The sequence below is a fragment of the Takifugu flavidus genome, chromosome 9 (genome assembly GCF_003711565.1).
Source record: "Takifugu flavidus isolate HTHZ2018 chromosome 9, ASM371156v2, whole genome shotgun sequence".
In the NCBI taxonomy this organism is placed as follows: Eukaryota; Metazoa; Chordata; class Actinopteri; order Tetraodontiformes; family Tetraodontidae; genus Takifugu; species Takifugu flavidus.
The window spans coordinates 10,106,149-10,122,315 of NC_079528.1; the positions used below are offsets into that span (position 1 = coordinate 10,106,149).

The 16,167-nt window shown below is 43.1% G+C and overlaps 3 protein-coding genes and 1 pseudogene across 6 annotated transcripts in view; all 4 read left to right on the forward strand.

Moving 5' to 3' along the window:
- LOC130531666 (protocadherin gamma-C3-like) overlaps positions 1 to 16,167 on the forward strand; it is a 235,825-nt gene that overhangs the window by 41,789 nt on the left and 177,869 nt on the right. The gene's annotated exons all lie outside the window — the stretch shown is intronic.
- LOC130531725 (protocadherin gamma-A11-like) lies at positions 1,219 to 8,510 on the forward strand. The gene is given in 5 exon segments (XM_057043833.1): positions 1,219 to 1,747; positions 1,750 to 2,548; positions 6,965 to 7,170; positions 7,173 to 7,624; positions 7,626 to 8,510. Coding segments are annotated over 5 exon segments (2,421 nt in total). The 5' UTR covers positions 1,219 to 1,593; the 3' UTR covers positions 8,436 to 8,510.
- On the forward strand, positions 9,362 to 12,333 carry LOC130531696 (protocadherin gamma-A10-like; annotated as a pseudogene).
- LOC130531722 (protocadherin gamma-C5-like) lies at positions 13,942 to 14,534 on the forward strand. Its single transcript, XM_057043831.1, has one exon. It carries the CDS (start codon positions 13,944 to 13,946, stop codon positions 14,517 to 14,519), a length of 576 nt encoding a protein of 191 aa, XP_056899811.1. The 5' UTR covers positions 13,942 to 13,943; the 3' UTR covers positions 14,520 to 14,534.

Sequence of the window (16,167 nt, forward strand, 5' to 3'; positions counted from 1 at the left end):
GTGATCTAATGCCTGTGAACCAGACCCAGTCAACACTAATCATCTTCTCATGGGGCAGCTTTATGCATCCTCTAACTCAGGCTTTCTGCAAAGAGTTGGGCCGCATGTTGAAGCAAACTGTTCTATTGTCCAGCTAAAGCAGAAATAGCTCAATAGTGGTGAACAGCCACAGCTGCCACCCGCCCTCGAGTGCATGCATGTGTACAATGTAGAAGAAGTCACTGACTTACCTGGAGGATCAGAGGATGATGACCAACCCTTCTCTACAGATCATCTCCAAAATCATCTGTCATCACTTATGAACTGTTGTCATGGTGATGATCAGACAGCAGTATATTCAGCAGGAGTTTGGGACCACCAGGAGCTTTAAAAAAGCAGGAATATTTCATTTTATTTGTATAGCACCTTCTAAAGCAAGTGGATATAAAGTGTTGTTGAGAACATAATAGTAAAATTGTGGAGGATGCCCAAATTAAATGATAAATACACACGTTGTTTTTATTCCTCTGATATTTAACTTTTACTGATGCAACGACAGGGGTCATGTGAGCCCCACAATGGTTCCTTGTTCATTTATTGGCAGCTGAATTTTAGATTGCTTGGAGTCACTTCAAGACAGCCTGATTGAAGAACATGTCTCATGAATTGTCAGTAATTTAAATATGAGAGAATTTTGTTTGTGAGTTAAAAGTTTCAGGCCCGACAAAAGTCATCAACTTTTAACAAGATGAGTAAACTAAAGGAAGCAGAACTCAATAAGTGAGTGAGATACTGCAAACCATTACTTCAAATATTTTAAAATAATGGCTTTCATATATGTAGAAAAGGAGAAACATGTTCTCTCTGAATGTTTTAAATTACATACACCAAGTTATGATTCAGGAAAGATCAGTTTAATTTTGACTCGGCAAATGGAGAAAATTACGGGTATCCTTTCTGTGATGGAGTGTTTGATGACGATGATTTTAATGATAATTAAATATTTTCCATTTAAAATAATTAACAAGGTTGATCAATTTCATTTTTTACATAAAGAAAGTCATTTTATTCAAGGTAAACTAACCTGCCATGTCTACACAAAGAAGAAATATAATTTCATACTTAATAAGATTTGTGTACCGTGAAATCACTCTCCATCTTCCTGTAATACTTGACTACATTTCTCCAATATTCTTGTATTGAAACCTTGATTCCATCAGCTCCATGAGCTACATGAGCTACATGAGCTACATGAGCTACATGAGCTACATGAGCTGCCTCAGCCTGCTCGTCTGTCTTCGACCGCTGTCCTTGGTGCTGAAAAGTGCTCTCGACATTTGAATCACACCCGGGGGTCTACCCAACTCAGTGAGACTCTGCGCTTCTATAAAATACCAGAAAAAGCTCTTCTTGACGCTTCAGTGTTGCCGACTGTAGTTGCAGTATTGAAAACAGACTCGTGGGGTCGCCATTTACTTGCAGATATGAGAAGATGTTTCTCCACCCACAGTAAAGGCAGCTTTGTCATTGTTCCACCAGCGGAGGACTGTATTTTTCAGCTGTGGTGATCATCTACAATTCCTATTACGACGTTGTTGTTTTTTCAAAGAAATAATGGAAAGCAGGGGAAAATTACTTCTCGACATTTTCCTCTGTTTTGCTGTCTTGGTGCGCAACAGCAGCGCGGACCTGAGCTATTCTGTCCCGGAGGAGATGAGGCCCGGATCTATTGTCGGGAATATCGCCAAGGATCTCGGACTGGAAGCAGGAAATTGTTCATTCGTAAAGCTCGTATCGATACTGAGGATCAGCACTACTGTGATATTGACCTAAAGACGGGGAATTTCGTCATCCGGGAGAGGATTGACAGAGAGGAGCTGTGCGGGGAAAAGGCTTCGTGTGTGCTTAAATCTGAATTGGTTCTGGAGAGCCCGTTAGAGGTGCACCGCATTTCACTGCTCATACAGGATGTAAACGACAATTCACCCGTTTTCCCAAAGGATGTAATAAAACTGGAAATAAGTGAATCGGCCGTTAAAGGAGCTCGTTATTACCTCAATGAAGCCCATGACGCTGACATGGGAAAAAATTCGGTTCAACAATACAGTTTACAGAACAACGAGCATTTTGTATTATCTGTTAAAGAAGGAAGCGACGGATCGAAGAACGTCGAGTTAGTTTTGGACAAAGAACTGGATCGTGAAAAGGAGCAGAATGTAAATCTCGTGATGGTTGCTGTTGACGGTGGAAAACCCACAAGATCCGGAACCGCAACAATACAGATAACTGTACTAGATGCTAATGATAACGCCCCGGTCTTCGAGCAGGCCGTTTATAAAGCTGATCTACCGGAAAACGCAGCGCTTGGTACCGTCGTCCTCACAGTCAGCGCTTCTGATGCAGACGAGGGTGTCAATGGAGAAGTGACCTATGAGTTCAGTCGCATTTCAGACAAGGCTAAAAAGGTTTTTACACTCAACAGCAAAACGGGAGAGATTAAAGTCTCGGGGCCACTTGATTTTGAGAGTAATCCTAATTATGAAATGCGCATCAACGCTAACGACGGACGGTTTCGGACTTTCATCTGATTCTAATTAATGATTAAAATCACTGATGTGAACGACAACGCGCCAGTAATACACGTTAAATCACTGACCGATCCTGTGCCTGAGGACGTGTCCCCTGGTTCAGAGGTGGGCATCATCAACGTTCAGGACAGAGACTCAGAAAATAACAGACAGGTCCGCTGCTCCATTCAGCAAAACGTCCCTTTTAAGCTGGTTCCTTCTATTAAAAACTATTATTCTCTGGTGACCACAGGACAACTGGACCGTGAACTAGTGTCTGATTACAACATTACAATCAGTGCCACTGACGAGGGCTCTCCACCTCTGTCCTCCTCTAAAACGCTTCACTTGTCTGTAGCAGACATCAACGACAACCCCCCTGTGTTTGAGGAAGAGTCCTACAGCGCATATGTGAGTGAAAATAACAGAGCCGGGTCCACTTTGTGTTCCGTTAGTGCTGGAGACCCCGACTGGAGAAAACGGTACCGTGATTTATTCTCTGTTAGCCGCTGAGGTGAACGGTGCTCCGGTGTCCTCTTATGTGTCTGTTAATGGAGACACGGGGCTGATCCACGCTGTCAGGTCCTTTGATTATGAACAGCTGAGGAGCTTTAAAGTGCACGTGATGGCCAGAGACAACGGTTCTCCTCCTCTCAGCAGTAACGTGACCGTCAGTGTGTTCATATCAGACGTTAATGACAACTCTCCTCAAATACTGTATCCAGCCCGGAGGGCAACTCCTTCATGACCGAGCTGGTCCCAAAGCTGCACACGGAGGCTCTCTGGTGTCCAAAGTGATCGCTGTGGACGCCGACTCTGGACAGAACGCCTGGCTGTCCTACCATATAGTCAAATCCAGCGATCCGGGACTCTTCTCTATCGGTGTCCACAGTGGAGAGATCAGGACGCAGCGGGACATTTCTGAGTCTGACAGCATGAAACAGAACCTGATTGTGGCAGTGAAAGATAACGGACAGCCCTCTCTCTCTGCCACCTGCTCCATGTATTTACTCATTTCTGATAACTTGGCTGAGGTGCCAGAGCTGAAGGACATTTCTTATGATGAGAAGAATTCCAAACTGACCTCTTATCTGATCATCGCGCTGGTGTCTGTGTCCACCTTCTTCCTGACCTTCATCATCATCATCCTGGGTGTGAGGTTCTGTCGCAGGAGAAAGCCCAGAATGTTGTTTGACGGAGCAGTAACCATCCCCGGCGCTTATCTCCCTCCTAATTACGCTGATGTTGACGGCACAGGAACTTTACGCAGCGCTTACAATTATGACGCCTACCTGACAACAGGGTCTAGAACCAGTGACTTTAAGTTTGTGACATCTTACAATGACAACACACTTCCTGCTGAGCAGACTCTGAGGAAAAGCCCCACTGACTTTGCTGATGTGTGTTTGGAGAATCTGACAGTTCACCTGAGGTAGGAAGAACTTCCGCTGTAGTCAATTATATTTTGTAATCTTCAACATTCAAAGTATTTGCCTCATCTTTAAACTCCATTATTCTGCTTCTGCCTAACTGTTATTTTAATTTGTGTTTTTCTTTACTTGGTTGGGAACTGACCAGATTTGACAGGAATATGTTGTCATTTCTGTTTATTGTTGCATTTATTGAAACCTTTTCTACAGTCTGTCTTTGGTGGAGAAGCTGACATCTTTGTCTCATCCTCTCAACCTTTGTTCTCTTTGCTGCTCTCAATAGTTCCTGAGACTGAATTTGTTTCTGCTGCATATTTAACATCTCAACAACTATTTAATATTTGATAACTGGTTAAGCATGGTTAGTTTGGGGTGTTGTAGAAAGCTGCCTTCAATTGATTATTTTACGTATGAAGTTTAATATCTTTTTGTCCTGCTTTGTTGTCTTATGGTGAGTAGATTTATAAACACTCCTCAGCTAGTTGTGTTTCTGGTTGGAGCACAAACAGTCAGACTCAGCCTCATCAAGTAATTTAAGCATCATCTCTTGTAAATAATGTTAAGTTAACTAACTTTATTGGACATGTGAGACCTGTTCTGACACATAAACTTACTTTGTTACATATAATCTTCTCAGAAGTTCACATTGATTTGTGACACTCGATAATAGCAACACCACATTAAATACTTGCTGTGTTATTTATCATGGATGAGAAATAATTATCTAAAGTTGAAGTGCCTCAAATATTAAACAAATCAGAGCTGTTCCAGATGTGGGCTCATTCTCTTCTTTCAGTTTTATTGAGATATGCTGGGTGCATTTCTACTTTACAGCTGGAGCGCTGTTATTTCTTAGGTTCAGTCTGACTCACAAAAGAGTCGGTGATCCTCTATTAAACCTCTAGAATGGAAGTGTATTTTCCTCACAAAACACAAGTAGAGGTGAGAGAATGGCAACATTGTTTTTAACTTCTTAAGTGCTCATTGCTTCTGTATTTCAATCATATTGTGTACTTTGTTACAGGAGCTTGTTGTTCACGTTTCACCAGTGAAACATGTTCTCTGTGTAGTTTCCTGCATTGTCTCTGTCCATGGTGCTCTTCTGCATTCATTTGCTTTGCTGAAGTTTGGGAGAGCTTCATGGACTTTTCACGGGTATTTTAACCTTTTGTACACCAGGATGTCTCCATTTAATATTAAATAGGCTTCATGATTCTTTGGTTTCAGTCCTCATAGAAAAACAAACAGCTGTGGATTTTGGCGGGCAGAGATCTTCATGATGCAGGAGCTAAATGCTGTTTACAAATGTGATGTAAACATGACAACAAGTTCTAGAAAAAAACTGATCTGATGTCTTTGAGACCCTCCAGAGTGACAGCAGTCTTTCTGTTGAGAGAAGGACCAGCAGACTTTGCTGATGTGTTTGGAGAGTCAAATCCATCTCCTGCTGTAGGAATACATTTTCCTTCACTTAACATTTTCTACTACATTGTTCCACCTTTTTTAAAAGAAGAATATTCTTCTTTTATACTGGTGGTTTGTCTTTATCTCACTTTTAAGTCTCGACCTTAAATCGGCAGAATATCAATAATTAATGTCATCCGACAAGCATGAACTGCGTACAGTGATATGTCTGGGAGTCTACATCGTCTCATTATGGACCTACAGTTTACATGAACCAGATATCTCTGTCTATGGCTAATAGTCACTGTTCATCTGTCTGCTAATTATAATTTATTCTCTCTATTTACTCTTGAATTTGTTGATAATTTACCATTGTTGTTTCACTGGATTTCTAATATTTAAATGGTGCCTGTTATACCTCCACAATTACTCATGGTGTCAGTGTGGACCAGTAGACGAGGTCCCTCTCCAACCTTCCGTCATCAAATCTGCAAACAGAATCAGTTCTTGTGCAGCAGCTGACAGAAACAGTTCGCAGAGGATTGTAGCGAGGAACCGTGTGATCTGGTCGCAATAGCTGCACGTTATTATTGGTGTTTTTAACCTGCTGAGCATTGTGGTGTTCGTCCCCGTAACGATGTGTTTCCACGGATTTGCGCTGCGCCGCGTCCTTGCTTTTATTTTCCTTGTTCTCTCGCCCGTCAATGGAGACGTGAGCTACTCTGTACTCGAGGAGATGAAACGTGGATCGGCAATCGGGAATATCGCGAAGGATCTGGGACTTGATCTGGGCAGACTGTCCGCTCGGAAGGCCCGCATCGATACTGAGGATAACAGTGTAAAATACTGCGGTTTAAATCTGAATACCGGAGAGCTGATCGTACAAGAGAGGATCGACCGAGAAGCTCTTTGTGCCAAGAGGGCGTCGTGCGTCCTTAAACAGGAACTGGTGCTGGAAAATCCTTTAGAGCTGCATCGGATCAGTATCCATGTTCAGGACATAAACGATAATTCACCGCAGTTTAAAGAGGAGTCAATTAAACTGGAAATCAGGGAATCAGCTGTCAAAGGTGCTCGTTTTCTCCTTGGAGAGGCCCACGACGCAGATATCGGACAAAATACTGTTCAAGGCTACACACTTCAACAGAATGACCACTTTAAATTGAATGTAAACACTAAAACTAGTAATCGAAAATATTGTGAATTATTATTAGACAAAGAATTAGACAGAGAGGACCAAAAAGAAATGATGATGTTACTAACAGCCTTAGATGGAGGCTCTCCTCAGAGATCAGGTACTGTAGTCATACACGTCACTGTGCTGGATGCTAATGATAACGCCCCAGTGTTCAGTCAGGCCGTTTATAAAGCCAGTCTGCCTGAAAACTCTCCTCTAGACACTGTAGTGATGCAGGTTAGTGCCACTGATGCAGATGAAGGAGTGAATAGTGAAATTACCTATGGATTTGATCATGTTTCAGATGAAGATGATGATGTATTTTTATTGGACTCAAGAACAGGAGAGGTGAGAGTAAATGGAGCAATTGATTATGAGAAAGTGTCATCATATGAAATGCAAATGAGTGCAAAAGATGGTCTGGGATTAGTTGCATATGCAACATTAATGATTGAGGTTACTGATGTAAATGATAATGCTCCAGTTATTCAGCTGAAGTCTCTGACCAATCCAGTGCCTGAGGACGTGTCCCCTGGTTCAGAGGTGGGCATCATCAACGTTCAGGACAGAGACTCAGAAAATAACAGACAGGTCCGCTGCTCCATTCAGCAAAACGTCCTTTTAAGCTGGTTCCTTCTATTAAAAACTATTATTCTCTGGTGACCACAGGACAACTGGACCGTGAACTAGTGTCTGATTACAACATTACAATCAGTGCCACTGACGAGGGCTCTCCACCTCTGTCCTCCTCTAAAACGCTTCACTTGTCTGTAGCAGACATCAACGACAACCCCCCTGTGTTTGAGGAAGAGTCCTACAGCGCATATGTGAGTGAAAATAACAGAGCCGGGTCCACTTTGTGTTCCGTTAGTGCTGGAGACCCCGACTGGAGACAAAACGGTACCGTGATTTATTCTCTGTTAGCCGCTGAGGTGAACGGTGCTCCGGTGTCCTCTTATGTGTCTGTTAATGGAGACACGGGGCTGATCCACGCTGTCAGGTCCTTTGATTATGAACAGCTGAGGAGCTTTAAAGTGCACGTGATGGCCAGAGACAACGGTTCTCCTCTCTCTCAGCAGTAACGTGACCGTCAGCGTGTTCATATCAGACGTTAATGACAACTCTCCTCAAATACTGTATCCAGCCCCGGAGGGCAACTCCTTCATGACCGAGCTGGTCCCCAAAGCTGCGCACGGAGGCTCTCTGGTGTCCAAAGTGATCGCTGTGGACGCCGACTCTGGACAGAACGCCTGGCTGTCCTACCATATAGTCAAATCCAGCGATCCGGGACTCTTCTCTATCGGTGTCCACAGTGGAGAGATCAGGACGCAGCGGGACATTTCTGAGTCTGACAACATGAAACAGAACCTGATTGTGGCAGTGAAAGATAACGGACAGCCCTCTCTCTCTGCCACCTGCTCCATGTATTTACTCATTTCTGATAACTTGGCTGAGGTGCCAGAGCTGAAGGACATTTCTTATGATGAGAAGAATTCCAAACTGACCTCTTATCTGATCATCGCGCTGGTGTCTGTGTCCACCTTCTTCCTGACCTTCATCATCATCATCCTGGGTGTGAGGTTCTGTCGCAGGAGAAAGCCCAGAATGTTGTTTGACGGAGCAGTAACCATCCCCGGCGCTTATCTCCCTCCTAATTACGCTGATGTTGACGGCACGGGAACTTTACGCAGCGCTTACAATTATGACGCCTACCTGACAACAGGGTCTAGAACCAGTGACTTTAAGTTTGTGACATCTTACAATGACAACACACTTCCTGCTGAGCAGACTCTGAGGAAAAGCCCCACTGACTTTGCTGATGTGTTTGGAGAATCTGACAGTTCACCTGAGGTAGGGAAACATTTTTGTCTTCCCTGAAATAATATTTTGTCCATTTGTTGTCATACATATCATCACACAGAGAAAAGAACTTGGATGACAATGGTACATTTTTTTTAATAATCTCTTGTATTCTTTAAACAACCCCATGTTGCTCACTGAACTCTCAGTTTTTATCTTCGTTATTTTGAAAGGTCAATTATGGTCTTCATTTCACTCTTAATTCATGTTTCAGAAAAATTTGCATGTAATTTTTAAACACAAAATTTAGTTTTCAGTTTAAATTGAACTGATTTTTAATGATGACTTCAATTCTCATTTCTGTTTTACATTGTTTGCTCTTCAAATGTTTCATGCTGTAGCCGGTTTTTCGATCAATTGGTTTTACAATTTTCTCTGTGTAACTTTCGCAGTAGATATCTGTTCGCTTTAAAGTGTCAACTAAAAAAAAAGTCTCCTTCATATTTAGTCATCAGTTAACATTATCAGTGACCGTTTCTTAAGTTGCTATGAATATTTTGAATCAAGAAAAATTCAGCTATTTTCCCCACTTTTCCCGAGCCCCCCCTATATATTTACTATTAAAGAAAATCCGTTTGAAATACAATTATCTCAGGATAACATTATCCATTTAGTTCCACACAGTCGTTCAAATCTCGAACAGTTTAAACGGATATTTGCACTAGTCTGACATTTGTGAGGATCAGTCTGAGACCCTTCATTACAATGTACCAACTTGTCAGAAGTTCCAAGTGAAATAGTTGTTGTCTGTGGATATGAGCCGCTGAAAGAAGTAAATAGAGAAAGGGACGGAGCCACATCCTGTATCTTACATTTGTCTTGAACACAGAAATAACCTTGCGTGCTGATGAGTAAAATTAATTTTGGCTGTATTTGTGTCGTCCGTTCATCTGCAGTTTCTACAATAGTCTCACGATGTCGCTGTGCGCCAGCTGTTCATGAATAGATGTTGAGGTTCACCTACTGACGCATCGTGTGACTGAGGCGTCTGCAGACGGTCGGTCTGACACACCGAAAGCTGTTCTCGGATCGTGCTTCTTTTTTCTTTATCGCGGTCCTTTTTGGCATCGCTTCTGTTTCACACATTGGAAACGTTTCCCATCTGCGTCATGACGGAGATCGCGGGACTCGCAGCTGTACGGGGCGTCTTTGTGGTCATTTTCTTTTCTCTCCATTGTGCGAATGGGGATGTCAGTTTTTCTTTTCCTGAAGAAATGAAACGCGGAGCTGTGGTCGGGAATATCGCCAAAGACTTGGGAGTTGAGGCAAGTCGACTGTCCGCGCGTAAAGCCCGCATTGACGTGGACGGCGGCGACAAGCGTTTTTGTGAATTAAACCTTCGTAATGGCGACCTGACGGTTGCCGACAGGATTGACCGAGAGAGTCTCTGTGGAGACAAAGCAGCCTGCGTTTTGAAGCAAGAGCTCATGTTAGAGGCTCCGTTGGAACTGCATCGAATTAACCTGCATATCCAGGATATAAACGACAATTCCCCGGAATTTAATAAAGACCTGATCAACATTGACATCGGGGAATCCGCGGACAAAGGTGCTCGGTTTCCAATTGAAGAAGCGCACGATGCTGACATTGGAAAATACTCAGTTCAGACTTACCACCTACAAAGGAATGATTATTTTATTCTGGGCGTTGGCACAAATTCTGTGGAACTTGTCCTGAACAAAGAGCTTGACAGAGAAAGCCTCAAGGAAATGAGTTTAATTCTTACAGCCTTGGATGGAGGCTCTCCTCAAAGATCAGGAAGCGTAAAGATTCACATCAACGTTCTAGATGCCAATGATAACGTCCCAGTGTTCAGTCAGGCTGTGTACAAAGCCAGTCTACAAGAAAACTCCCCTGTAGGTACACTCATTCTGACACTGACAGCGACTGATGCTGATGAAGGGGTTAATGGAGAAGTTGTGTATGATTTTGGACATATTTCAGAAGAATTAAATCAATCTTAGAATTGATCAAAAGACAGGTGATATAGAATTGATGACCATGGTTGACTTTGAAACAACATCTATCTTTGAATTACGTGTCACAGCAAAAGATGGATTAGATTAACATCTTATGCTAAAGTTATCATAGATGTTACAGATGTAAATGACAATCCGCCAGTGATTTATGTAAAATCAATGAGCAGTCAAATTCCTGAGGACGTGTCCCCTGGTTCAGAGGTGGGCATCATCAACGTTCAGGACAGAGACTCAGAGAAAACAGACAGGTCCGTTGCTCCATTCAGCAAACGTCCCTTTTAAGCTGGTTCCTTCCATTAAAAACTATTATTCTCTGGTGACCACAGGACAACTGGACCGTGAACTAGTGTCTGATTACAACATTACAATCAGGGCCACTGACGAGGGCTCTCCACCTCTGTCCTCCTCTAAAACGCTTCACTTGTCTGTAGCAGACATCAACGACAACCCCCCTGTGTTGAGGAAGAGTCCTACAGCGCATATGTGAGTGAAAATAACAGAGCCGGGTCCACTTTGTGTTCCGTTAGTGCTGGAGACCCCGACTGGAGACAAAACGGAACAGTGATTTATTCTCTGTTAGCCGCTGAGGTGAACGGTGCTCCGGTGTCCTCTTATGTGTCTGTTAATGGAGACACGGGGCTGATCCACGCTGTCAGGTCCTTTGATTATGAACAGCTGAGGAGTTTAAAGTGCACGTGATGGCCAGAGACAACGGTTCTCCTCCTCTCAGCAGTAACGTGACCGTCAGCGTGTTCATATCAGACGTTAATGACAACTCTCCTCAAATACTGTATCCAGCCCGGAGGGCAACTCCTTCATGACCGAGCTGGTCCCCAAAGCTGCACACGGAGGCTCTCTGGTGTCCAAAGTGATCGCTGTGGACGCCGACTCTGGACAGAACGCCTGGCTGTCCTACCATATAGTCAAATCCAGCGATCCGGGACTCTTCTCTATCGGTGTCCACAGTGGAGAGATCAGGACGCAGCGGGACATTTCTGAGTCTGACAGCATGAAACAGAACCTGATTGTGGCAGTGAAAGATAACGGACAGCCCTCTCTCTCTGCCACCTGCTCCATGTATTTACTCATTTCTGATAACTTGGCTGAGGTGCCAGAGCTGAAGGACATTTCTTATGATGAGAAGAATTCCAAACTGACCTCTTATCTGATCATCGCGCTGGTGTCTGTGTCCACCTTCTTCCTGACCTTCATCATCATCATCCTGGGTGTGAGGTTCTGTCGCAGGAGAAAGCCCAGAATGTTGTTTGACGGAGCAGTAACCATCCCCGGCGCTTATCTCCCTCCTAATTACGCCGATGTTGACGGCACAGGAACTTTACGCAGTGCTTACAATTATGACGCCTACCTGACAACAGGGTCTAGAACCAGTGACTTTAAGTTTGTGACATCTTACAATGACAACACACTTCCTGCTGAGCAGACTCTGAGGAAAAGCCCCACTGACTTTGCTGATGTGTTTGGAGAATCTGACAGTTCACCTGAGGTAGGAAGAACTTCCGCTGTAGTGAATTATATTTTGTAATCTTCAACATTTAAAGTCTTTGACTCAGCTTTAAACGCCATTATTCTGCTTCTGACTTAATGCTTTTTAATTTTTGTGTTTTTCTTAACTTGGTTGGGAACTGACCAGATTTGACAAGAATATGTTGTCTTTTCTGTTTATTGTTGCATTTATTGAAACCTTTTCTACCGTCTGTCTTTGGTGCAGAAGCTGACATCTTTGTCTCATCCTCTCAACCCTTGTTCTCTTTGCTGCTCTCAATAGTTCCTGATACTGAATTTATTTCTGCTGCATATTTAACATCTCAACATTTATTTATTATTTTGATAACTGGTTAAGCATGCTTAGTTTGGGGTGTTGTAGAAAGCTTCCTTCATTTGATTATTTTACATATGAAGTTTAATATCTTTTTGTCCTGCTTTGTTGTCTTATGGTGAGTAGATTTATAAACACTCCTCAGCAGTTGTGTTTCTGGTTGGAGCACAAACAGTCAGACTCAGCCTCATCAAGTAATTTAAACATCTCTTGTAAATAATGTTAAGTTAACTAACTTTATTGGACGTGTGAGACCTTTTCTGACACATAAACTCACTTTGTTACATATCATTTTCTCAGAAGTTCACATTGATTTGTGACACTCGATAATAGCAACACCACATTAAATACTTGCTGTGTTATTTATCATAGATGAGAAATAATGATCTCAAGTTGAAGTGCCTCAAATATTAAACAAATCAGAGCTTTTTCCAGATGTGGGCTCATTCTCTTCTTTCAGTTTTATTGAGATATGCTGGTGCATTTCTACTTTACAGCTGGAGCGCTGTTTATTTCTTAGGTTCAGTCTGACTCACAAAAGAGTCGGTGATCCTCTTAAACCTCTAGAATGGAAGTGTATTTTCCTCACAAAGCACAAGTAGAGGCGAGAGAATGCCAACATTGTTTTTAACTTCTTAAGTGCTCATTGCTTCTGTATTTCAGTCATATTGTGTATTTTGTTACAGGAGCTTGTTGTTCACGTTTCACCAGTGAAACATGTTCTCTGTGTAGTTTCCTGCATTGTCTCTGTCCATGGTGCTCTTCTGCATTCATTTGCTTTGCTGAAGTTTGGGAGAGCTTCATGGACTTTTCACAGGTATTTTAAACTTTTGTACACCAGGATGTCTCCATTTAATATTAAATAGGCTTCATGATTCTTTGGTTTCATCATCATAGAGAAACAAACAGCTGTGGATTTTGGCGGGCAGAGATCTTCTTGATACAGGAGCTAAATGCTGTTTACAATTGTGATGTAAACATGACAACAAGTTCTAGAAAAAAAACTGATCTGATGTTTCTGAGACCCTCCAGAGTGACAGCAGACTTTCTGTTGAGAGAAGGTCCAGCAGACTTTGCTGATGTGTTTGGAGAGTCAAATCCATCTCCTGCTGTAGGAATACATTTTCCTTCACTTCACATTTTCTACTACATTGTTCCACCTTTTTTTAAAGAAGAATATTCTTCTTTTATACTGGTGGTTTGTCTTTATCTCACTTTTAAGTCTAGACCTTAAATTGGCAGAATATCAATAATTTATGTCATCTGACAAGCATGAATTGTGTAAAGTTTTATGTCTGGGAGTCTACATCATCTCATTATGGACCTACAGTTTACATGAACCAGATATCTCTGTCTATGGCTAATAGTCACTGTTTATCTGTCTGCTATAATTATATTTATTCTCTCTATTTACCCTTGAATTTGTTGATAATTTATCATTGTTGCTTAACTGGATTTTTTATATTTAAATGGTGCCTGTTATACCTCCACAATTACTCATGGTGTCAGTGTGGACCAGTAGACGAGGTCCCTCTCCAACCTTCCGTCATCAAATCTGCAAACAGAATCAGTTCTTGTGCAGCAGCTGACAGAAACAGTTCGCAGAGGATTGTAGCGAGGGACCGTGTGATCTGGTCGCAATAGCTGCACGTCATTATTGGTGTTTTTAACCTGCTGAGCATTGTGGTGTATGTGTGTTCGTCCCTAACGATGGATTTCCACGGATCTGCGCTGCGCCGCGTCCTTGCTTTTATTTTCCTTGTTCTCTCGCCCGTCAATGGAGACGTGAGCTACTCTGTACCCGAGGAGATGAAACGTGGATCGGCAATCGGGAATATCGCGAAGGATCTGGGACTTGATCTGGGCAGACTGTCCGCTCGGAAGGCCCGCATCGACACTGAGGATAACAGTGTAAAATACTGCGGTTTAAATCTGAATACCGGAGAGCTGATCGTACAAGAGAGGATCGACCGAGAAGCTCTTTGTGAGAAGAGGGCGTCGTGCGTCCTTAAGCAGGAACTGGTGCTGGAAAATCCTTTAGAGCTGCATCGGATCAGTATCCATGTTCTGGACATAAACGATAATTCACCGCAGTTTAAAGAGGAGTCAATTAAACTGGAAATCAGTGAATCCGCTTTCAAAGGTGCTCGTTTTCTCTTGGATGAAGCGCACGACGCAGATATCGGACAAAATACTGTTCAAGGCTACACACTTCAACAGAATGACCACTTTAAATTAAATGTAAAAACTAAAACTAGTAATCAAAATATTGTGAATTATTATTAGACAAAGAATTAGACAGAGAGGATCAAAAAGAAATGATGATGTTACTAACAGCCTTAGACGGAGGCTCTCCTCAGAGATCAGGTACTGTAGTCATACACGTCACTGTGCTGGATGCTAATGATAACGCCCCAGTGTTCAGTCAGGCCGTTTATAAAGCCAGTCTGCCTGAAAACTCTCCTCTAGACACTGTAGTGATGCAGGTTAGTGCCACTGATGCAGATGAAGGAGTGAATAGTGAAATTACCTATGGATTTAATCTTGTTTCAGAGAAAGACAACAACCATTTTCATTAATCTTAAAACAGGAGAGGTTAGATTAGCCTCATCCATTGACTATGAAAGAAAGGCAACATATGAAATGCAAATAAGTGCGAAAGATGGTTTGGGACTGGGGTCTTATGCTACTTTGATTATTGAGGTTACTGATGTAAATGATAATGCTCCAGTTATTCAGCTGAAGTCTCTGACCAATCCAGTACCTGAGGACGTGTCCCCTGGTTCAGAGGTGGGCATCATCAACGTTCAGGACAGAGACTCAGAAAATAACAGACAGGTCCGCTGCTCCATTCAGCAAAACGTCCCTTTTAAGCTGGTTCCTTCTATTAAAAACTATTATTCTCTGGTGACCACAGGACAACTGGACCGTGAACTAGTGTCTGATTACAACATTACAATCAGTGCCACTGACGAGGGCTCTCCACCTCTGTCCTCCTCTAAAACGCTTCACTTGTCTGTAGCAGACATCAACGACAACCCCCCTGTGTTTGAGGAAGAGTCCTACAGCGCATATGTGAGTGAAAATAACAGAGCCGGGTCCACTTTGTGTTCCGTTAGTGCTGGAGACCCCGACTGGAGACAAAACGGTACCGTGATTTATTCTCTGTTAGCCGCTGAGGTGAACGGTGCTCCGGTGTCCTCTTATGTGTCTGTTAATGGAGACACGGGGCTGATCCACGCTGTCAGGTCCTTTGATTATGAACAGCTGAGGAGCTTTAAAGTGCACGTGATGGCCAGAGACAACGGTTCTCCTCCTCTCAGCAGCAACGTGACCGTCACGTGTTCATATCAGACGTTAATGACAACTCTCCTCAAATACTGTATCCAGCCCCGGAGGGCAACTCCTTCATGACCGAGCTGGTCCCCAAAGCTGCACACGGAGGCTCTCTGGTGTCCAAAGTGATCGCTGTGGACGCCGACTCTGGACAGAACGCCTGGCTGTCCTACCATATAGTCAAATCCAGCGATCCGGGACTCTTCTCTATCGGTGTCCACAGTGGAGAGATCAGGACGCAGCGGGACATTTCTGAGTCTGACAGCATGAAACAGAACCTGATTGTGGCAGTGAAAGATAACGGACAGCCCTCTCTCTCTGCCACCTGCTCCATGTATTTACTCATTTCTGATAACTTGGCTGAGGTGCCAGAGCTGAAGGACATTTCTTATGATGAGAAGAATTCCAAACTGACCTCTTATCTGATCATCGCGCTGGTGTCTGTGTCCACCTTCTTCCTGACCTTCATCATCATCATCCTGGGTGTGAGGTTCTGTCGCAGGAGAAAGCCCAGAATGTTGTTTGACGGAGCAGTAACCATCCCCGGCGCTTATCTCCCTCCTAATTACGCTGATGTTGACGGCACAGGAACTTTACG

Excerpts from the sequence above, each read along its gene's own strand:
- LOC130531722 (XM_057043831.1), top strand. The coding sequence starts at position 13,944 with ATGGATTTCCACGGATCTGCGCTGCGCCGCGTCCTTGCTTTTATTTTC.